Source organism: Telmatherina bonti (genome assembly GCF_933228915.1).
Source record: "Telmatherina bonti genome assembly, chromosome: 10".
Taxonomy (NCBI): domain Eukaryota; kingdom Metazoa; phylum Chordata; class Actinopteri; order Atheriniformes; family Telmatherinidae; genus Telmatherina; species Telmatherina bonti.
In genome coordinates this window covers 16342016-16366051 of record NC_136628.1, presented here as the reverse complement: position 1 = coordinate 16366051, position 24036 = coordinate 16342016, and the positions used below count along the sequence as shown (strand labels likewise).

Sequence of the window (24036 nt, the reverse complement as noted above, 5' to 3'; positions counted from 1 at the left end):
CTGACATTTTGTTATGTCATTTCATTGGTTAAATTGCATCTACTTTATCACTGTTTTAACTGGACAAATAAAGTGTTTGTGGATTTAAATTGAAATAATTACAGAAAACCTTTATCATTCAGTGTTTGTTGTTGTTGTTTGTTTGTTTTCTTTTTTAATATTCTTTAAATGATTTAGAATACTTGATAAGATTATCACTACTTGTTTAAATAATTTTTTCTGGAAATACAAGATTTAAAAATAACACAACGGGGGAAACTTTGCATTAAAAATTTAACATAATACTGTGAAAACAAAACTCAAGAGATGCGTTAATCTCTCACACAATCCTTTCTTTTCTTTTACAACACAACAATAAACCTCTTCACACCAGTTAAATGTAATGCTACAACATTTGCAATATACTTCAGAGTTATCCGGAAAGGGAACTAAAATTTAAAGGGATCTAAATAACTGAAACTGAAAGCAAAGTTTGGGTATTTCAGTGGGTCCCCTTCAAAGTGTCACTTGCTGGCGCAGAACTTTTGTTGGATGTAATGAGCTGTAGGATAAGGCTGGATACACACCTGCACCTAAAGATAGAGATAGGAGACCCAGTACACCAGGTTGAAGAGACCAAAAGCGGTGGGGAAGAAGATGCGCGCGTATGAGTCTATCTTGGCAATGCGGATGTGCAACCGGCCGTGCCGCCAGGCTCCGGAGCGGCAGTCTTCAAAACAACAGAAGAAGCTGGTGCAGTCCTTCCCATCTAGACACTCGTAGCCGTACTCTTCGTCTCGCTCCTGCATGTGCGTGGCGTTGTTCATCTGAATGGCGGTTGCTGAGCGTGGACGTATGTCCACCGTTGGTGTCTGCTTTTAACAGGACAAAATGACACAGTCAGCGACAGGAGTACCATTAATCAAAACTTTACTAACATTACAGCGGACCCAGTATGAGCCACTATTTATACCCAACGGTCCAGTTCTAGTAATTAGTCTGTAAATTGTAATTTACACCCTAAACTTGCCAGTGAACCCTTTTAGTGTAATGAAATACAAGCAGACCCATAACCACCAACTGTGGGTTCAATTAGTAAGGCTCTTAGAAACAAAGGGTAAATCCGCTGGGAACCCATGAAACAAATGATACCTTTTGGCTAGGGTATGCCTGGCAGCTGGGACATTCATAATAGTTTTATCACAGTTGCACATATTTCTTAATTTAGTAGCTAAATAAAACTAGTGCTGGGCTTAGTCCCACTGTGCCTTTATATAGATAATTCTTCTGCTGCGGCAAATGCTGTGCAAACGCATAAAACAGAACTAAATGCATCATTTGTTCGAAAGATATATTTTAAATGCCTTTTTTCTTTAAGCCCACTGATTCAACAGCATGTCATAATTTGGACCGGCATGGATGTGTCTAAGTGATTTTGTTTCTTTTTTTTTCTTTCTAAAATTCACTTAGGAGATGCGGCTTATGATGCATCATACAGCTAAGCTTAGGGAGGAGTATGTGTTGGCAGATGTGCAGCGCGCAGCTCAATACTTCTCCAGCCCACTATTTCTATCCCTAAATGGGTTAAACCTCTTTCTGAAGCTGTGCTCACCACTGGGGGGCACATGCCTTTCGTTTTGGGAAGATTCCTAAAATAGGACAGTGACATCAGTGACTCTCTGGCCTCGTCATTGTGAAGGGAGACAATTAGTATTCAAATGTACCGTCTTCATCAGCTTTTTATCTTGAAATGCCATGCCACCTTTGTACAAATTGGAATTCTGGCTGTTTTGCAGATTAAAAGCTGCCCCCCCCCCCCCTCCCCACCTCCTGGTATTCAGGCTCTAATGACTGAAATAGATGGTTCTTTGACCTTGCTGATAAACTCTAGGTTGTGAAGCTCGTCATAAAAAAAAAAGACACAGTAAATTGAGCATACTCCAATTTTACAGAGTGGCCATTTAAAAAAAAAAAAAAAAAGATTTATTTATTTGTTTTTAAAATAATCATTAGGGACTGTAATGGGCCTCAAATTTTGCATTTATGCTTGATGTGACTGCAAGAGACTTGTAATCAGTTTGTTTTGCAACAAACACAAAAGCAGTTTGTTCATCTGCCGTGTCACTAGTTTAAAACTAGTTTGTTTTTAACTACAAATGGCATGCTTGCTGTAAAGAAAAATAATAATAATAATGATAAAAAATAATAAATAAAACAAAACAGAAGTAGATCATTGCAGTTTTAGTTTGAAGCATGTCATAATCTACTGGAAGCATGCATCCTCAAACAAGCTTAAGCTGCCGTTCAACAGAATAGTAAATCCCTGGAACTTCTCATCTTACCCAGCAGTAGTGCACAAACCTGCTGTCCCTTTGAAAACGATACATAACCACAACAAAACAACATATGGGTTAGTTTGGGCATTTTTTTTGTCCTTATTAACGGACCATATGTGAAGTTAATGAGGGGATTAGCAGAGCAGGTTATGCCTCGGTTCTCAAAGGGGGGTCGGGTTGCACTGAAGGAAGCGCAGTGGAAGCTTAAGCAGGAGGAGCACTGACAGCGTCCCACCGCATGGCCTGGTCAAGCTGGGCTATGCCGAGTTGGTGTTAGCGGAACGCAAATAAAATTAAAATAAAAAAAAAACAAAATACCAGCACGGTGGCATTGGCAGCTTTAACTGGCTGAAAGTTGACAACCGCTCAGGAAAGACAAAATGAGGGTTACTTCAGGGTCATCAGTTGGAGATTTTTCGTTTTCTGAGGCTTTAAGATGAGCATGTAAAGTCAGCATTTCCATACTGCAGGGAATTTCAAACATTACATGTTAAATCAAATGTAGTCTTCTCTGCCTAAAGCATGTGTGGATCCTCACGTGAAACAGGATAGTGTGCGTTGGGTTAAATTTAGATTTTTAGCTAGCTTTCACCCACTCTGGATGCTTTTTTGCCGTCTACAGATTACGACGTCTTAATCGTCTGAAGCACCTCCAAATCTAATTAGATGTTGCTCAGCGTGTGGGTTGTCTGTTTCAGTCTGTTAAGGCTCTGCTGACTCTGTAGGAAGCGTCAGGTTGAGAAGCCCAACAAACACACAGGTATAGATTTACTGACAGGAAAAGGAAAAAAAGAGAAGGAAGCTGTTGTAGCGGCTTTTGGTTCACCGTGGTAACAACAAAGAGAGTGAAACAGGACAGAGGAAGCCAGAATGAGTCCACACTGGGCCCGGACTGTTACATTCTCCTGGATATGGGATGTGTGGGACACTTATTAGAATTTAAAAAAAGCAAAACAAAAAAAAAACTGCATAAGTATGTCTGGCTGGCTGCCTCCGCACTGTGCACTGCAGAGTGCCCCTTTAATGTAATCTCTGATACCCATTTAGTAACTGAGGAGGAGTACAGTAAGAATGCAGGTAGAGATAAAGAGGTAATAGAGAGAGGCATATCTGCTGTTAAGCAGAGAGAAAAGCAGTGAGGTGCTGGGGGGGGGGGGGGGGGGGGGGGGGGGGGCTCACAGAGCCAAAATGCAGCAGACACATGCAGTCAGACACAGGCAATATACCTTTGAGGAAAAGAGCCGGAGGAGCTTTTGTCCAAACAGGAGAAAAAGAAAATGTGGAGTTGAAAGAGAGTAACAAAACAAACAACAGCAACAACAAAAATGAAGAACAGATGAAAACAGAAAACGTTAAAAATCAATTGCGAGAAAAAGAAACAGCGACACAAAGATAATGTCTGACAATCACAACTCCAGTAGTTTCTAAGATAAATGGAAAGAGGGAAACACACTCCAGAGAGACAAACATGTTACAAACACACACAAGGGGGGGATATGCATGTTGAGATATGTTTATCTCACATGCGTCTTACACCAGCATCACCTTGGGGGTGGGGGGGTGGGGGGGGACATTGCTGCAAAACTGGAAAGATTAAATTTCAGACCATCCAACTTGGACTCAATATTCCCTGTAAGAATGTGCAATCATGACATTTTGATATATTACACAGTTGAATTTTCTCACTTCATTGCATAGCTAATCATGCAGCAATTATCACATGTATCGTAAAAGAAAAGACATTAAACTTGTAAACTAAGATGAAATGAATATTTACATCACCTTCAACAGAGGTACCTTATCCTTACTCCAAATACATACTTTACCCTTTGTACATACATACAAACCATGCAGAAAACCTTGTAAAAGCCCCACTGAAATGGCAAACTGGCATTTCAGCCTCCACTTTATTATTCATTCATCCACATGACAGTTGGACTGTATTAAAAAAAAAAAAAAAAAAAAAAAAAAAAAAACTGCTAAAGCTAACATGACCTACTTTCTCCACCCAGTTCCAGGTCAACAACTTTACTTGGGTGCAGGATTTCCAGAAATCAGTTACCTACATTTCTTCACTTCTGAGCTCTTCTGTAACTCAGCAAAACTGTTTCCATCAAGAAAACATGAATTAGGTCTGAACTTTTTCTGTAAAAAAATAATTTATTGAAGCATAAGTCAACTGTAGCAGTTTGGAAAGAGGCCTTTCTGTGGACAGTAGTCACTAAGTGCTTTGATACGTGGTGATAGCTCATGACCTTTAAACCAAGCTGCCATGATCTCTTGAGGGATTTAGGGCTCGTACGAGGCCAACTTTTCTGTCATGTGACCCAGGTCTAAAGTACAACCTCGACAGATGCATGATGGATTAAAAAAAAACAAAAAAAAACAACTCTTGGAGCTGCATGTTCCAGTCATTGAATAATTTTCAGATGCTGACCCCTGGGAAGATGGGTCCTCAGGGATACCAGGCAGTGTTTAGCTTTTGTCATTTTAATGTCCACAGCTCATTTCATCCATTGTCTCAATAGACTGAAGGACACAGTGTTTAGACAAGATATTACCTGAAAACCAATGAGATTACATAATGCTGTTGTTTTTGGACAAATTCTTATCTAGTCACTAATGTTAAACTGTGTAACTGTTTTAATAAAAAGAAAAAAACAAACTATAACTAAGAGAAATAAATCATTAAAGCTCACCGGATTTTTCTTTTTCTTGTCCTTTTTGGCACTCGGCTTCCTGTTGCTGACAAAATAGTGCAGTGTGCCATACTCTATCAGCGCGGCAAACACGAAGATGAAGCAAACCGACACAAACAGGTCCATGGCAGTCACATATGATACTTTTGGAAGAGATTTTCTGGCAATGGTACTCAGTGTGGTCATGGTCAGCACAGTTGTGATGCCTGGTAGAGACACAGGAGAAAATGGGACTAAATTAGATTTCTGTGAAATAAGGTTGGGCCTCCATGGCCTATATCACAGGAACAGTGGCAACTTTTATTACTTCTGAAAAAGCTTTTGGTTGGTATTTATTGGAAGGAAAATCTCTGACTTTTTTTTTTTTTTTCTTACACTGCAGACTGATCTGTTGCAGTCAAGTAAAGTGGGGAAGAAAATTTATTGCAGAGCAAACTGTGTTGTTAAATGTGTCATAGACTGAAACATGATAAGAAAAAAAGGACTGGGGTTGTAAACAGATAAAAGAAGTAATAAAAATGAGGATTGTCAGCACATCTCCAAAAAGTTTCAGAGTTAAAAAAAAAAAAAGAAAAAAAAGCAAATTAATTTAAAATTAATGTCAAGTTTCCAGTTATTTTCACATAATGTAAAGTAGATTTTAAAATTGTAGATAATAATTTGTACATTTTCTGCATTTAAAATTATATGTATTCACAAAATATTTATTTTGTTACTCTTAACATCTTTAAAAACCTTTTATTTTAGGGGAAATCACATGAAAAAATAATGATTGGACAAGGATCAATTTAAATGAAAAATGGAATTGTAAATCTGCAAAAGAAAAACAAAAAACAAACAAAACAAAACTACCATCAAACACACATCTATCTATCTATCTATCTATCTATCTATATATATATATATATATATATATATATATATATATATATATCTATATATATATATATATATAAGTATATGTATATATATATATATATATATATATATATATATATATATATATATATATATATATATATATATATATATATATATATATATATATATATATGACATATGACATGAATTTAAAAATAATGTGGCAAAAGAAAATGGTTTAAAGTAAATGTTCCTAATCGGATAAACGAATAAAACATACTTCCTTTTTTCGGATGACTAGTTCACTGGACAGAAACTTGGTGGAACAGATGATCCATTTTTACAGAACTGAGTTAGGTTGTTTATTATTGAACTCTTAACCTATGGATGGCCAGGAGGGGAGGGTGAGCAGCTGTTTCACTGTCCCCTTGATCCACATACTTCACAGTTCAACAGCCATTTACCACAACAGTGACAAACTGCTGTCCTGTATCAACCATCTGGTATCCCTCCCTTGTAACTGTTTTAGCCACTCCACTTGTCTCCAACGACGACAAAGCCGGAAGCAGAGGAGCGGCACATGACGAGTAAATGCGTAAACACACAGATACAGCAGATTACCAACAGTAGCATTACAACCTCATAAAAACACCAACAAACAAACAAGACCGCCTCCTTCCTTTAAACACACCATACATGTGTGGACGCCTTCCTTTGTATATTAAAGATGATTCATGACACATGTTAATGTGAACTGAAAGATATCTGTCTGTGTCAAGACTAAGACTGTTATACTTTGTGTGAACTGATATATTTCTGGATGGCGTAGACGGATTAAGAATTATGTCATCTGCAATAATCCTCTGCCAAACCACTAGGCTGCATGTACCTCCTGCATCATCTTTCAAAGAAGAAATTAAGATATTTGACTCTTGGCACAATTATATCGGGGAAATAATTGTGTTATTACTGCATCTGCTAATCGCGTCTAGAGCTGCAGAGGCAGACTAAAAAAAAACAAACAAAAAAAAAACAAAAACCTATTTTTAGAGAGATTAATGAAAGTCAATGTAATGATGCAAGGAAGGTAAGATGGGGGTTACTTGCAGAGATTGCTTCACATTCAGTCATTCTCTCTAATGATAACAACACATGGACTTGAGGTCAGGCTTCACACCCTTAAGGAGCTGAAACGAGAGCTGACTAAGGAATGTGTGTGGAACTAAATCACAAGAAAACTTATAAAAGACGTCAAGGGCAAGTTCAAAGCTGACAAATTTCCCTGAAATTCTCATTTTTGCCCATTTTTTTCCATCCCCTTGTCCCCTTTTTTGCATTCCGCTAAGAGGCCACCTGCATTATCCTTGTGCTGAAGCAGCATCTTGGTACCTTCCCTGTTGTATTGCATAATTAATGCCTCATTAAGGCGTGCATGCAAACATATGCACCAGCATGGGCTCATCTACTCAAGCTGCACTAGATTCCTAAGCAGCTGCACTTTCTCAGAAGGGAAAAGGAGGAGGAGTAAGAATCTTTAAGGGGAACGAAAGTAAAGAACAGCAGGAAAGAGGAAACTTAAGCAGGCGAATAGCAACACAGGCTTCTTGATGTGTTTTATATCAGGGACTAATTCAGGTCAGTGCGGCCTTAACGAATCTTAAAACTGCAGCATGTGTCGGCGACGTGTGAACTGATCACTGAAATTAACCAAAACAGCGTTGTGAGCTTTAACAGAACATATCTAAAGCTGAGAATATTTAAACTGATATGTGCTGCTAAACATTTCTGCTAGAAATAAGTTGGTTAATACCTAAGGAGGTCCTAGCAGGTACTGCATCCTTGTTGATCCAGAAAGAGACCCATGAGAGAACAACAATCAGTGTGCATGGGATGTAAGTCTGGATGGTGAAGTATCCCATCCTCCTGCTCAGGTCAAAGAAGACGGTCAGCACCACATATTCACCTGGACAGAGACAAAGAAAAGACAAAAAAAAAAAACGGTAAAAGTGAGGTGCATGTTGGACAACGTGGCTGTGGAGGACACGTGGCTCCAGATTTACTGTATTATGTGGTGTAAAAACAACACAAATGGACAAAAGATTATTTTTAAGAAGTTATTGTAATTCCACACTGAAAGAATAGTCCTATAAGTCACAGTAGCCATTTTATGGAACTATTTCAGATAATCTGCCATGGTCAATGAAGGCTGTCAACACAGAAACACCAAGCAGAGATTAAGCAAACTGTTAAGCCTTCTGTATGTAAGATTACGTAACCAAAATCCTTACTGCATCGTGGCCCAAGGCAACCTGAGATCTAAAATGAGAGCGAGTGATTCAGTGAGCTGGAGCTGAACTTGCTTGAATACACACACACACACGCGCACACACACACACAAAGCCTTGTCTCCTGCCAGTAGTTAGCTGGAACATGAACACCAGCAGCCAGCTCCGCACTGGCTGGCTGACCTGAGCAGATGCGGAGTGTTAAGAGGTTGAGGTTAGCGGAGCCCAGAAAGACCTGATCCTGACAATATGGATAATCTATCCCGCCTGTTTAAAATGCATGCTAAGCACGAACGCCAAGCACACAGGCACTCATAGATGCACACGTGTATAGACCCTCTCATGCTCTCTCATTTTATCAGATGCTATTTTCACACCTTTCTAAAAAAAAGAAAAAAAAAGAAAAAAAAAAAAGAGTGAGCTGAACCAAAGAGAGTAACATTCTTTTTTTTTTTTTTTTTAAAGGAAATAATCTTATCGCACACTCACACACACACACACACACACACACACACACACACACCAAGGGTTTCCTTGGCCAACTGTGCTTGCCAATAGTTAGCGGTGTACCTGTCTGCGTCAGTGATCTTACCGACAGCTCACGGCTGGATCTCCAGCTCAGTCAGACGTCTACTAATTGATTAACATCAGACAATTAACAGTGTCACAAACCTCCACTGGCCTCTCACTGCGGCATGTAACCTTCAGGGCAAAACCGTACCTTCACCACGATGTACGCTGGTGAGTCCGTGTGAATGTGCATGTGTATTTAGGTGCCCACAACACTTGCAGTAGTCTCTGCAGCTGGGGGAATGAGCAGCTGGCTGATAATTTTCCTCATGGGAAAGGGCATGTGATGCCCATTGAACAACAGCCAACATCTGTGTGTTTGCGCGCTAATGGAAGAAAGATAGAACGAGGAGGACACTGTCGGCATTCGTTATGTCTCTCACCATGAACACTCTGTGGAAGGCAGTTCTCATAGTGAATGTGCACTGAGAACTGAGACTTTGTTACTCCTAGCATGCACCCCCTTCCATTAGACGGTAATATTTTCATTAAACAAGCCGAGTGCAATAACCCTCAGCACCACAACCATAACTGTTCATATCACCGTGTGGGATTTCTGCTGATGCCGGCAGGTGTATGGGATATTACAGTGCGCTGTCTTGGTGTGTAGGAGTCAAGCAAACACATGAAGGGCTGCTCTCAAGGGTCCTGCAGCCCACTATTTGGGTGTTATTAACATAACATTAGCCGTGGTCCAAGACTGAGACCCCTGACAGCTGAGAAACTGTGTGTGAATACACTTATTCCAGCTTGGTCAGCAGCACAAAGCCTCCTTCACATTTCCTCAGACTCGTAACGATAATGGACTTTCCACCACAGGGGTGATGTCGGTTCCTGTAAGACTCTCCTGCCTACGTCTCCCCCTTCATCTGTTTGCCAGTTTCATTGCGGGCAACGGCATTTGCCAAGGAGACACTCTGAGGGGAACGCCATCGATCGATGCGCTCTCCATCCTGTCAGGATAATGTATCGATATCGGATTACCTGCCATTATAGCCAAGTAGTAATGCATCAGTTTGTTAATGACTTCCTGATCCCACTCAAACCTAAAACGGTTTCTCTCCTGGCTTAAATGTTTGGTAGGGATTTCACAATACAGCTACACAGGGCGCAAATTGTTTAGCGCTTCAGATAAACAGTCCCAGCACAATTAGTAGAGTGTGTGAACGCTTTAAAATTACGCAACTTTGTTTTATGTAGAGATGAGTTTAGAGAGCAAAGGGTACGATAGGAGTATGTGTGGGACTGTTGTGGATAAAGCACTGTTAGCATGCATTAGCAATGCTTACAGTCACCAGTCAGATATTTCAAAACCCTACACTGCAAAAAAATGAAATCAAAGTAAGATTAAAAATCTTAAATTAAGTGCACATATGCTTATTTTTTGTTTAGAGGTAAGATAATTCTTAGTTTTTATCCTCTTGTTTTAAGAGTATTTTTACTTTGTTTTGGGAAGTCTTGACAAGCCAAATTTTATTTTTCTGTTGGCAGATCATTTATATTATTTTAAGCAACATTTACCTAATTTTTTTTTTCTTGTTTTTTAAGTTTTTGCAGTGTATACAAAGTCTCTTTAAAAACATACATGTGTTCCCCCTGAGGCTCTCCATAAAGTTGTTGCAGTGTCACCATTTCCGATACAGTTTGTCAACTTATTCTGGTCAAGAGTTTCGCAAACTATGTGTGGTCAAAATAGAAAGTTAGTTGTCTTGTATTACCTGAGAATCCAGGAGTAAAGAAAGTAATGTCCAAATAAAGTAAAAAAAATATGTCCAACACAGTCATTTCACATGCTGTGAAAATAGTAAAACGAAACAAAAAGCAAAAGAAAAAGCACCACATGCAGACCAAGGGATTAAGTAAAACAGCCACAATGACAAGAGGAGGGACTTCACCAATAATAGGAGGCTCCTCTCGTTTCTCTATTTTGGATGTTTTAATCCCTACAATACATCTGCAGCGGCAAAGACAGAGGAGGACAAGAGGAACTACAAGCAAAGACGTAAAGGCAAACCACAGTGTCCATCTTTGCACCATCTTTGACATTTATAAAGAAAAATGATATATTGTTTAACCTTGTGAACTGAATAACCAGTAAATAAATACGTGGTCAAGAGTACTGTTGACTCTCATATGATGTCGATAATGAAATACAGCAGTGTAACAGAACAAGAGGCTGATGATTCACCTTTACCACATGTCACGTTTAACTGACATCAGTTTAACATGAACGCTCCGAGGCGAAGACGTCTTGTTCTGTTAAATATCTTCGCCTTGTGTCTTCCTCACCTCCTCCACTTGCATCAGAGATGAGACCAAGACTTTGAGGAGAGGAGGAGACATGGCAGAACAGCCTATTTTTAAGGGTGGGTGGAGGTATAGGGGTTTTTTTTGGGAAAACAAACAAAACAATTAAAAAAAGAACAAAAAAATGTCACATTGTTTGTTATTCACATTTAAATTTTCTGACTTTTACTTTTGGCCATCTTCTGTATGTTATTTAACCTGCAGGCGTCACTATTCACCTCATTTTAGCTGAAGGGGTGAGACATAAAAGTCCTGATTGCAGACCTCGCCTATTTTTGGATTAATTCACTCAACATCCTCCGCTAATTCTCTAATAACTAGAAACATAAGAATTTCCAAAGCAAAGCAACGCGACTCACTCCACTCAATCACAAAAAAGTTCAAATTTTGTGATTCTTATCAATCTCATTTCCATAATTACAAAGCTATCAATTTGGCCCGGTCCTGTTTGCATTCATGAACGAAAAAAAAAAAAAAAGCTGATAGCAGCTGCATAAAAAAAAAACAACTCTGCCGACGACAACTCAAAACCTTTGTTTGTATTAAGAGATATGGTTTGAAGTATTTTTATTAGGATCACGCATTTTCCTGGCTAAAACAATTTCCAAGCAGTTGATGTAATCTGCAGAAAGCAATAAAAACTTGGTAGACATGATCATTTATCAGAACAGTGTTGCTTTACACTGTTTTAAAGCCACACAGGCAGGAAACGAGACCCTCACAGTGGCAGGAGAGAAAAGAGAAAACACTTCCACGAATGTATGTTTCGCTGTAATTACTAGAGTACAGTGGCAGTATGAGTCCTGAACCTGCAAGGAAGGCTGTTGATCTCAGTTTGACTGTACAAAAAGCAGAGTAGCTACGCAGGAGTTCATGACAGTGAGACGAGGAAATTCATGAATGCTGACCGGGGAGAATAAAAGCTGCCACATGAAAGTATCATTCTGCTGACAGCCAGGCTGGAAATTGCTGTGGATACGGACGGGCAGGGGAGACCTGAGGCACATGCTGGCCATCCGATGAAGGGAGACAAGCCAGGCACACTGCAGAGCTGCTGACAGGCTGTCTCACCGAGCTCCCCCTCCTGTCTGGGGTCACGTATATGAGAGGTGACAGCGGCTGCTATCCTGCATGTGTATGCGAGGATGTGCATGCGTGTGACAAAAACAAGGAGGTTTGCTAACGACTAGTTTCCAGGGTCAACAATACCATTGGAATGTAGCTCGCCCCTTCCTGTGACACGGCCACAGGGTGTGCGCAAGTGATTAACCAGTCACCATCTATTTGTACGTTGGATCCCCAGGCTGCCGCGGCTACTGCTACCAAATGGTGGTTGGCAAGCTGACGTCACAGGAAAAAAAAAAAAAAAAAGATGAGCAGCGCTGTCACGGTGAGTAACTGTGGCAACCCAGCAGCATGATTAAACACAGAACAAGAGGCTGTGGAGTGTGATTGCCTTGTTGTTAACACTGTGTTTTCTGTGACAGGGACACATTATTATCCATCTCTCAGAAACAGAAACACCACCAGCTATCACATTATTTAGAGCAGAGCTGTTAAAGACTATACAGCACACCATACAGCACACTCTTCTGAAATATTGTACGTATTATGGCTAGAGGGGCCGTCTTTAAGACAAGGCCTCTGGTTGGATAAAAATGCAGCTGCTAAATTATGAACATGAATAAACTGGACTTTATTGGTCCAACCAATACAAAGTAATTACCACATTATTACAGGGACTCCATTCACCTTAAAGGTACAGTATGTAAGATTTTCAATATTTTCAAAATAAATTAACTACTAAAATAACTACAATCACAAGTAGATAGTTTTTTGAACATGTAGGTTCCAGTCTGTCCATATTTGATGCGTTATAAAATTACAAGTTTAATTAATGACAAATGACAAAAAGCACTTTTTTTTTTTTTTTTTTTGTTTTACTGGTAGGCAAACATTTAAGAAAGGTCTTTGTCATTAATTAAACTTTTAATTTAATAACACATCAAATATGGACAGACTGGAACCTACATGTTTAAAAAGGTCTCCCCTGCCCGTCTAATTATGATTGTAGTTTTTTTTTTTTAGTTAATTTATTTTGAAAATATTGAAAATCTTACATACTCCACCTTTAAACATCTCATTAATTTCTATCATCGTTTTTTTTTTTTTTTTTTTTCTGTTTTGAATTTTAAAGCAAACGCAATTTAATTACAAAGGTAATTTCTTCTACACTATGTAGCTTACGCCTCATGCAAGACAGTCACGTTCACAATTCTAGCTTAAAGATGCTTCATTATTTCTTATTCACAAACAAAGAAAAGAAGCGCTTCACAGCCGTTACACGAGCTTTAAGTTCTAAAATTAAACCACTGTGATCCTCTATTCTCATGTTTAATATATTCCCTCTTTTTCATCCCGGGCTTTATCTGTTGCTGTAATCGTTTGGCCAGGTGACAGGACTAATCCTCCGTCTTACAGCAGCGACACCGGTGATTTGACTTATTTGTCCCATTTGCGCTTCTTTCAAGCAAACCGATAAGCTGCACTTCAAAATGAACCCAAGTAATCTGTGAGCAGTACAAGCAAGAGAAGGGGGACATGAGAGAATGGCAGCGATGGATTACACATCACACATGACAAAAAGACAGAAGTGATCGGTTCAGTTCAGATTCGTACATGTGTGAGAAAGAGCTGAAATCCATCAATCATGGACGAATGGAGAGATCTATATATAAGAAAAAGTGAACATTACTGAAAATTCTCTGCACATAAATATTATTATGTGCAAAGTATGAACAGACTAATTCAACAACTTAATTTGTTTTGGCTCCTATATTCCACACACGGTTCCTGAAGAACTCTGTAAGACCATCAGTCTGTTGCTTTGCAACTCCTTTTTTACTGCAGTCACTCCCATCATCGGGTGCAACGGGGCTCCAGGTCCTGCAGTGTGCGTGATATCGGGAGTGACAGCATTTTTAAAGTGTTAAAGTCTTTTTTTGCCTTCATTTACTTATTTATGTTTCACTAATCTGGTTTATATAACAAACAAGATTGGAATATCGTCTGAAAGGGTTAAAAACGGACATCCCATGAGTTTTCCACTGATTCATCATGTCGCTGTCACTTTGTCGGGGAAATTTTATGTTCTCACTTAGGTTTTCATATATTTCATAGTCCTAGTGTATATTCATTTCTGATTATGAATTTGTGGGCTTTCTGAAAAGGTCATGATGAACTTAAGAACTTAAGCTTTAGTTACACAGTGTCTGCTTATTCCCCTTTACAGATATAGCAATGTGTAGAGGGCCTGACATGTCAGACATCTGGGATCTGATTAGTTAGAACACTCTCTTCCTTGAAGAGGGTTTAAGCTAACCACAGACATTTCTTGTTTAGAATAACATAGATTAACGGCAGACAATTGACACTCTTTTGCGAGGGTAAAGGGATGGTTCAGCCCGGGACTTAGAGCATTCCAGACTTCCGCCCCGTCGGACCTCTGGACTGTCTCTCCAAATTGCAATTGGTATTATTCTGTTCTTTATTTTCTAAACTTTGTAATCTTTTCACTTCAAAACCAGACTCCTCGTCATTGACAGACTTTTTTCCACAACATTTTAACAATGTTGCTGGCTTTGTTTTCTACAGTGTGTGCGTACTGAATTTTGCTTTTTAACATTCTCCCTCTGCTTACATTTGCATGATTTTGCACATTTTTGTCTTCCCTGCTGCATGATCAGTAAAAGCAACATTATCAGGTGGGTTAGGGACAAATAGAAAGGAAAAGAAAAAACTATTTAGTGCCGATATTTTCATTTCCAATCACATTTTGACAATAAAATAATGACAGAGGAATTTCTTCTGAGAGCAGCAACATTTAAAGTCCCTTGATAAGTTTGGGATTTTCGAGTTGAAATTGCTTCATAAAAGCACACAGTAAAAAAAAAAAAAAAAAAAAAATCAATCTGTTTCTCAAAAGGCATAATGTCAAATGCAAGAAAAACAAGATGGCACATGTCTTTTAATGTTTTTCCTTCTTGTTTTACTTACATCTACTATAAATTACAAAAATATGAAAGTATCATCCGGTTAGTATCAGCTTGTAAACACATTCTGTTGCCATTCAAGTCCTGGAAAACAGTCTGAGATTTTGAGGATCTCTTGTTTGTAAATATATATATATATATATATATATATATATATATATATATATATATGTATATATATATATATATATATATATATATATATATATATATATATATATATATATATATATATATATATATATATATATATATATATATACATATTTTATAGGTCACTCGTCTCTGAAAGTCATGGGAAATGGTTGAGATTTTCTGTTCTCTGTCTTGTTCCACTGAGTCTCTTTCTAAAATACAAGTAAGAAAGGATTGTGCATATTAAGTTATACTCCAAACCTTCATAATGCACATAAGACACTATCTCAATTAAAGTCTTTACTTTCAATTTTATGTTGATTTAATGTAAAAATAAAACGGCCGTATCATATTCTTTGTTTTCATATAAGTAGATCAATTTTGAGAAAAAAAATAAATAAATAAAAATGATGGAAACCTGAAAATGCCTTTTTTTCATTGGTCTTTCCTGCTTTGTAATGATGAATTCCTGAAACTTCCAGATCATAAAACAGCTTGGAGCAGGGAGCCCATGGAGAATGATTGTTGGGGTATTTATAAAGTTATCTCTGAATCTTTTATTAACTGGCCTTTACATCTTACCGCTCTGCAGTCTCCACAAACTGTCTAATCAAGCTGATCAAGCCTGAAACCTCACTGAGAACCACCTTGAACTTATATAACACATTAATCTCCATTTGTTTTCCAAATCCCCAAGTTTTACCACAAGCGTCGCCCATAGTTCACACTTAATCACATTTACCAACAATTTGTGTTTTAAGAAATGTTAAATAGATTATACTGTTAAAGAAAATGAAAAAAGAAAAAAAAAAGTTACAACATGCTGGCACGGCATTGTGTTAGTTTAACTGAAATGGTATTGATAGGCTCAGACCAACATTGTTTCAGACAATCAGTCCCCCTTTAATTACCTAATGGCTTTATGCTATTACAGATAAGCCTTCTGAAAAGCTGCTTCCAAGCTTTAAAATTGAATTAATACTTTTGCCCTGCTGCCAAAGCATATAGTCCTAATTTATGTCTGGGCATGCTCAGAGTATGGAGCTCTTTAAAGTCTTGTATTAATACGTTCAGTACACCTCATAGCAGGTTAATTCAGTGCATGATAACAGTTATCTAGTATAAATAATAATGTTTTCACACTGATTCATATACAGTTTCATTTAAGTAACACATTTGGGATGATGGAAGGTTAATCCTCTTAGTAAACACAGTCCAAGCTGTGATGACTTGAAATTTAATTTCACTCCTGCTTGTAATAACATTGCCCACAATAAGCCACTCATACATAGAGCATCTCTGACATATATTAGCATAAATGCACAGATGAAAAATGGTGTGTTTGCTTGATGAAGATAATGTATTACATCTTAAAATAGTTATACTGAATAGGTACTGCAACATTAGGAACTAGATAGATAGATGTCGTGAGTCCTTCCATATATGCTGATGTTCTATAATGACAATTAATGGAAAAAATGATCCTACTGTTTTTATAATATTTCTGCAATTGACCCTCTAAACTATTTATTACACACACAGACAAAGACTATTTCTTAAAAAAAATCTTTTATCTAATAACTTTGAAACTCAGGCTTGCAGGCTAATATGCCATCTGATGAGGAAGACCCTAAAATGACCCTTCATATGAGTAATTTTATCTGAAAAGCAGACGCGTATCCCATTTATTAGTGCAAGAATATGACCAAACTTCACAGTTAGTCTTTTCCATGCAGCTTTAAAGTAGTACTCTTCAACATTCATAAAAAGAAATTACTCTCACTTTGAAAGCTTTATTGTAATTTTCATTATACTTTTTTTATGGACAATCAGTGTGTGAGTGTATGGGATCAGGATGTGTGTGTAAATGTTTGCTGCAATGAGTGAATGTTGTTTAGACTTTAAGCAACTCTGAGTGCTCACCAAGTACAGCAAATGCTGTGTATTAAACATTAACAAGCCTAAGTACATTTTATATAGCGCTATTTTGAGTTTCCTTAATGTTGCATGTTTTTATTACACATTAACGGATGTGAGACATAATCATCGAGAGAATGAAACAAGATGTTCAGGATATTTGACATTCTGATGTTTTGTTTACAAACTGTTCATGAGGAAATAGAAATATGGTCAGAAGTTCTGCTGAGTTCTGTTAAGATAAGGACTTCACATATACTCATGCTGCAACACAGATGAAAGAAAGAAGAAAAAAAGATATTCTCAGAAGCTGAAGTAATCTTCGAAGCATAAAAAGTGTTAGTCATAGTAACAACAGTGACATTCAAGTTGGCTGTATTTCCAACAGAAGCAATAATATTGCTTAAAGCATAAAATAAAACGTTTCATCATCAAGCACAGCATGTGAAACCAGTTTTTTTTTTTTACTTCCGGACCTTCAGGTTGATGAAATCTGAGAGCAACTGCATAAACCCAACTCTGACCTTTCTGCGTTTCATACTGTTCAGATGACGTGTTTCTGAATATCTGTACATGCAAATGGAATGTAATAAACACAAAAAATAACATATAACATCATCGCTGACAGTTATGCTATAAAATGGTTTGGTGCAGCTAAATACAAAGAAAGGCTGTTGTATTTTTGCATTAAGCTAGGAAACTATGATCAGTTCCTTTTCAAAACCCGTTTTTCAGTCCAGATTCCTCTGTGCTTCACTGATGGCACATCACGACCTACATAAATTTACAGAATGCAAGGTTGACTGACAAGCAAACATACCACAGTATAACAACTCTCTCCAAATCTGTGCCTCGCAGGTGCTTTTTATTTTCAAACTGTGTTCAGTAAAAACAAAAAGTAGCTTATTTTTCCCATCTCCTGGGCTGATCACCATTCCCTGTTTTGGGGTGGTAATTACTGGCTTATTAGACTGTCAACAGAAAAGGCAAAAATGTAGGACACGAGAATACACAAGATGCAAATATAATTATCTGTTTTTCTTTATTTATTTCTCAGGGAGTTAAGGAGGGGGAGGGGTCGTTAGCGTGTTACACTGTGTGTGTTTGAGTGTGACTTTGCATTTAATGTGAAAAAGGAAGGATTTTGGCTGAGTTAAGACACTTTTATTTTCTCTCCTGACAATCATGATCACACAGAGACCAAGGAGGAGACCACACCAAGAGCAAGAAATAGGAGGAAAAAGAGAGGAAAAGATGACAGAAAACATTTTTAAAAGAAATTGAGTCACGTTGGGGCGAATGGATTGTTTCACAGCTTTATTATCCTTTAAAAAGTTTGAAACATCTAAGTTGGGTTGGAATAAAATGCATACATATCATAACTTTGATGAAATGGCTGTTTATATGTTCAGTGTGAAGTCCAGGTCAATAGGCTATTTTTGCTTTTGTAGGAAAATGATAAAACTATCTTCTTTTCTGTCATTTTCAGTTTGAATAATTAGAGCTCAAATTAGAGTTCAACAGACAATCCAAATATCTGGATGCAAGAGCTGCACAAAAACGTTCTTTTTTTTTTTTTTTCCACATCTCTGCTTAAACAAGGAACTCTCCCAACACCAGTTTAATATGAATTAAGTTTAAACTTGTAACAAGCACAAAGAGCTGCAATCTAATAAAAAAAGCATTAACCAATTTAGAGGGAATCAAAACCTTAATAGGTTCAGCAAACATATCAAATTTGTTAAAAAAAATACCAGAAAAAATGACCACTGTCACACTACACAGTGTCACGCTGCAGCAAGAGAATTTGTGAAAGTGAAACTGGATCCAGAGCCGTTTAAACCCACTGTGGATCTCCCTGTGTCAGAATCCTGGAGCAGTCTTGAATCTGTTCATCTCTTCATTCACTGTAGAAAAAAACTTAGCTGAAATATCTGGTTTAAAAAGTGGAGAATTTGAACTGTTGAAGTGAAAGGATTTGTATGAAATCCTATGTATTCATGTCGCACCTTGCTAACAGAGCAGAGCACTGCAGCTTCAATAAAAAACACTCACAAACTTAGTTACTGTTTTATGCTAAAATCGCTTCTAAACTTCTTCAGTTATATAAAAACAAGCTGCTTTGTGCCGATGTATTAAGGTTTAAGATATTATGTATGTAACATTCACTGATATTTTCACTTTTTCCTGAAATCAACAACTGTTATTACAAGTTAATTATACATGCAGAACATGATGGATATGCAGGGTATTTCCAAAAGAAAATTCACCAAAATTCATAAGAATTGTTCTTGATTTACAGTTTTAGCATTCATTTGCTTCTGTCTCAAGGATCATTCAAACTGCTGAAAGTTTAGGAATAATAATAGCAGACATTAAAGAAAAAAAAGCTAAATAGTCTCACCACAAGGTTTGCTGTTGAGCACTTCCTGTGGACCAAAACAAAGTGCGTCATGAGCCACACTTCTCCCTTCGTCTCATCTTCACTAACCTCATCAGCAAACGAACATGCAAAAAGGCAATCTACTACTGAGCAAAACAAAATCGCCACCTGATGGAACGTGTTGTAACTTAAAACGTTTATGTTGTTGCCAACAGCAGAAGAAGAGCTAGCGCTGCAGCTCCATTAGCTCTGGCGGTGCTCTCCACTTTAGGAATGCAAGGTGTAGACTTCCTATCAGTGATTCTCTTTCCCTGGATCTGGGATCCTCTCCCAAAGTCTCAGCAGATCAAATCAAATCAAACTTGATTTCTTGAGCACTTTTCATGCCGCAGGCAACACAACATGAGTTACACATCGATGGTGTTTTTTTTTTAGTTCCACAAGGGGCATGCTTGAAAATTAAAGAGGCACCGCCCTTTTATTTTAACAGTGACTGGGAACGCACATAAAAAAGTAACATCAGTATTTATAAAGCTTGTTTATAGTGACAGACATCACACTAACAGAAGACCCATGTTTATCTGGTTCTGTCCCTTTCTTTATTAAACAACTACTTCGCCAACAACCATTGTGTCTTTAGAGGAAATTTTGGATCCTGGTTGTCTTCAGATGAACACTTTGTTCCAATCATTTCACTTTGAAAGCACACGTTGCCATAGCTCGCTTGCTGGAACCTTTCACAGGGAGGGAAGCCAGACGGCTGCGAGGGGAGAGAGGAGGCGGCGACTCACATGAATGTGGAGCTGGACTGGCTGGTAAACATGAGGCTGGAGATGAACGTAGAGAGACAGTGTGTGACATTGTACTATGATCCAGATGAAATTAAACCCATTTGTGAATTTCTTTTAATCCAGAAATGATGTTTTCCTTTTATTGCCCCTCCAATGTCAAATTAGTGAAGAAAAAAAAAAAAAAACAGTCAGAAAACACAACAAAAACAACTGATTTGAGTGGTGACGAGTATTTAAGGATCATGACTTCTGTCCTTGTCTGTGAGGGTTGAAATGTGCGGAGGAAGGCTGTCACTATGCTGTAGTTAAATTTAACAGGAAGCACATTTCTGTCACTTTCAGGACATAAATATGGCAGCAAATGCAAGCTCAGCTGTAAAGCAATATTGCAGCTTGGTCCAATTACATTTCTATCTACATATTATTTGATCTCACATGGGAGGCTTTCTATTTTTGTAATTTTTTTGGTAAAATATTCTGAGGATTAAATCAGTTTATCCAGTGGAAAGTGAAATACTTTCACGCAGTATGCGGGATCTTTCAAACGTTATTTGATTAGGGATTCAGTGTCTCAGTAACAATAAAAAATCATTGGCATTTTAGTTATTGCTTTGTGTCTCCCTCCATTTTTTTTCTTGATTAAACCAGGCACGCAGTGACAAACACTCCTGTCTCTGTGGCATCATTTACTTTGAGGAATTTGATAACATTTCCCCATTAATTTGCTTTGGATTGTTGCCATTTAACTTGGATGCGGCGTCACCGTTACCACAGCACCACTGGGAGGTTTCCTACACATACTGCCTCAGAGACAACATTGTCAACATTTTATTCTTTTTCAATTTGTGAAAGATTTTCCATTAAAAACAAAAAACAAAGAAAAATAAACAAGCCGTATAAAACCCAGTTAAATCGTTTCTCCCCCTTAAATACAACTCAAATGTTATCTAAAGACTTGCTGTTATATATTTATAAATCCAGGACACCATTACAAGATATCTGGCCTTGTGTGGTATCAGAGAGAAGAATAGAAGAGAAAAAAAAATGTTGAGGGATTTAATACATCTGCTGGGTAAGATCAGTCACGTTTTGCTAAACTATACAGAGAATCCTTCAGTGCCCGAGACGGAGCTTATTTGTGGAATAACACAGCACGCATGCTTGTTTTGGTAACTCCTTCTTGAAGCTCTGCCCCCTTCCTTTCAGCCACGATGCCTCCAGATTTGCCCCATCAAAGAATCATGTGGAGACAGTGCAGCTCTGTAATCGGGAGAAGGCCACTGATGAGTCCCTGGGCTTTCTGCTCTCAAACCGAATCACACAGGCGGCCGCACACAGACAACAAAGCTGCGTGGCACGGCTTTTGGAAGGTCACTCTAAGAATAGCTTCCAATACATAAAAAAAAAAGGCTCATATCCAGTGGAATGCACACACTAAAATGTGCATGCAAGCAAATGGACATTAAAACATGCAATAATTCATGGACACAGGCACAGTCCAGAGCACTCATACTGTCAAACACACGCAGACAAGCAGCACTGGCTCATGCACACTGGGTGCATTTGGGCTCAGTTAGGACAGAAAACGAACTACCTCATGTCCAAACCCTTCCAGGGTTCACTGCCGAGGAAACTGATAGTTGCAAAGCAAAGAAAAAAAAGAAAGAAACAGCAAATGGCATCGATTCCCTTAAAGGGAAACGCCTCTTGCCCATCTAAGTGATGCTTTTTCTGCTCATTTATTCCACTAATGTGGAAGATGCCCTGCAATAGTATTTAATGTGAAGGCACTCTGCCTACATCAGTCAGAAGAACAGACCAAAGACTTTTATTACCAAACAAATCTCACGTTCATCTTAGCCCCCTGTTAGAAATCCATCTTCTTTTTAAAGCCATTCAGTTTATTGAACCTATCTGGAATGTTTGAATACATCCCCACAGTTATTGTTGGATGTGAATTCATCACCAAAAGACTTGAAGACTTGAAGAAGCCTTATTCATTTAGTTGGGTTATGACTATAAAAAGTCAACAAAAAGCCTGTTTATGTAAGGTTTAATCTTCTGGAATTCCAAATACTGTTTATTAGAACTGAATGAAAGCTTGAAATGCAAACAGATTTTTTATTTGACTTAGTTGCTGTACATTATTAGTGCATTTTTCTTTTTTTTTCCCATAAAATTAACATTTTTTGCTCAGTCTCACACTACTGTATCTGTCCTTCGTAGATGGATAGCAAATGGATTCCACTCCTCACAGTGTTCCTTCACCTGCCTTGCATCAGCAGCTTTTACTTTCATCTGTTGTCATGTTCGTCTACAGTATGATGTTTCTGATCATCCCTGAACTCCTGCCCAGCAGACAGATGAGAGCAAAGCTCCCAGAATATAGCTTAACCCAGTAACCGAGAGGTTTATTTAGAGGTTAACATCACCGGCTGCATGCTTAGTGCCTCGCGTGTCCAGCATTCAAATGCTCCGTATCTGTTTGTATGTCTAAACAGCTTTAAAAAAAACAAAAAAAAACAAAAGCATATTGTGTTTTTTCCCATGCTTTTTTATTTATTACATTATCCAGTTTGAAATTTTTTTTTTTTTTTTTTTTTACATGCATAGCTTGTAAAAATCTTTTTCCTTAATTTAAACTCGATGATACTCACAGAAAACATTGCTTTGGTGTAAAAAAGGAGTGCTGTGACACGTTGAGCCTGAGAGAGATGGCTTGTCTAACAAAATGGTTCCTGCTATTTAAGTCAGCTGTCACTGTCTGGACCAGGGCTGTCCCTCTGTTGGCACATTTTACTTATTTAAAGGGACATTGTGTAAGATTTTTTGTTGTTAACTGACCAAAATTGAATTATGTATTTATATGTGCGTTATCTTTGGTGTATTATGACCTCCATTAGCAGCCTGACACATTCACGTAAAACGAAATATTTTAGATTTGTTTCTCCATTCAACGGGTAAGACAGCAGGGTGCGCCATGACAGTCTGCAATGGTGAAATTATACAGCCTCCGGGAAGGGACAAACGGCCCCAACGGCGGAATAAAGAATCGCCAATTCTTGTTATAAAGTTTCAGATGCGTTCCACTTGTTTAGTTAATCCAAGAACTGCGTTATAAACTTTAGATCAAATTATTTTTTTCAATGACCTAAATTAGGCATTTTACTGGGCTGAAAATTATCAGTGAATTGGCCGTTTGTTAAAACGCCTAAAGCTGCTAGAACCAACGGCTTGCCGTCAGCGGGGAAAATCATGTAAAAATCTTTATTAAAAAGATGGAGGACCACAGATATGCAGCAGCATGGGAGTCCTGTTCGCCATCACCGAGAAAGCGCAAAAGGACTTTTAAAGGGCAGTGTGACCTGGAAATACAAAAAACAAGGATCAACATCAAACTAGCTTTCACCAGGTGGAAGGAGCTGCAGAAGGGTTTTAAAAGGGTTGCCGAAGTTGCCAACTTCTTCTCGACAAGTATGTCAAATGCGCTGCCTAAATTGGCCTAAAGAAACGTTATTCATTTGGTTGTGTTTACCATAGGCATAATATATATATTTTTGTTTCTTGGTGTTGCCGAGGCTTTTTGATACACGGTGGCTACAATTGTTACGATGCCTGTTTTTCAGAAGTGAGGTGCCAGAATGTGCATGCGTTAGAATTGTAGCGACAATTCCGACGTCAGGCGGATGTAAATGTTACACAATGTCACTTTAAACTCATT

The 24036-nt window shown here is 38.1% G+C and overlaps 1 protein-coding gene across 3 annotated transcripts in view; it reads right to left on the bottom strand.

The window, feature by feature from the left end:
- Positions 1-572: 572 nt before the first annotated feature.
- The window catches only part of gabrg2 (gamma-aminobutyric acid type A receptor subunit gamma2), a gene marked incomplete at its 3' end in the record, with an annotated part of 48399 nt that continues 24935 nt past the window's right edge, over positions 573-24036 (bottom strand). The window contains exons 7-10 of one of the 3 annotated variants that reach the window (XM_079248095.1): positions 7686-7838; positions 5015-5220; positions 3542-3565; positions 573-851 (exon numbers count right to left, since the gene is read on the bottom strand). In XM_079248095.1, coding sequence (XP_079104221.1) covers positions 573-851; positions 3542-3565; positions 5015-5220; positions 7686-7838 — 662 coding nt within the window. Of the gene's footprint in view, positions 855-3541; positions 3566-5014; positions 5221-7685; positions 7839-24036 lie in introns of all 3 variants that reach the window. The other 2 variants (XM_079248096.1, XM_079248097.1) reach the window with 2 other exon arrangements.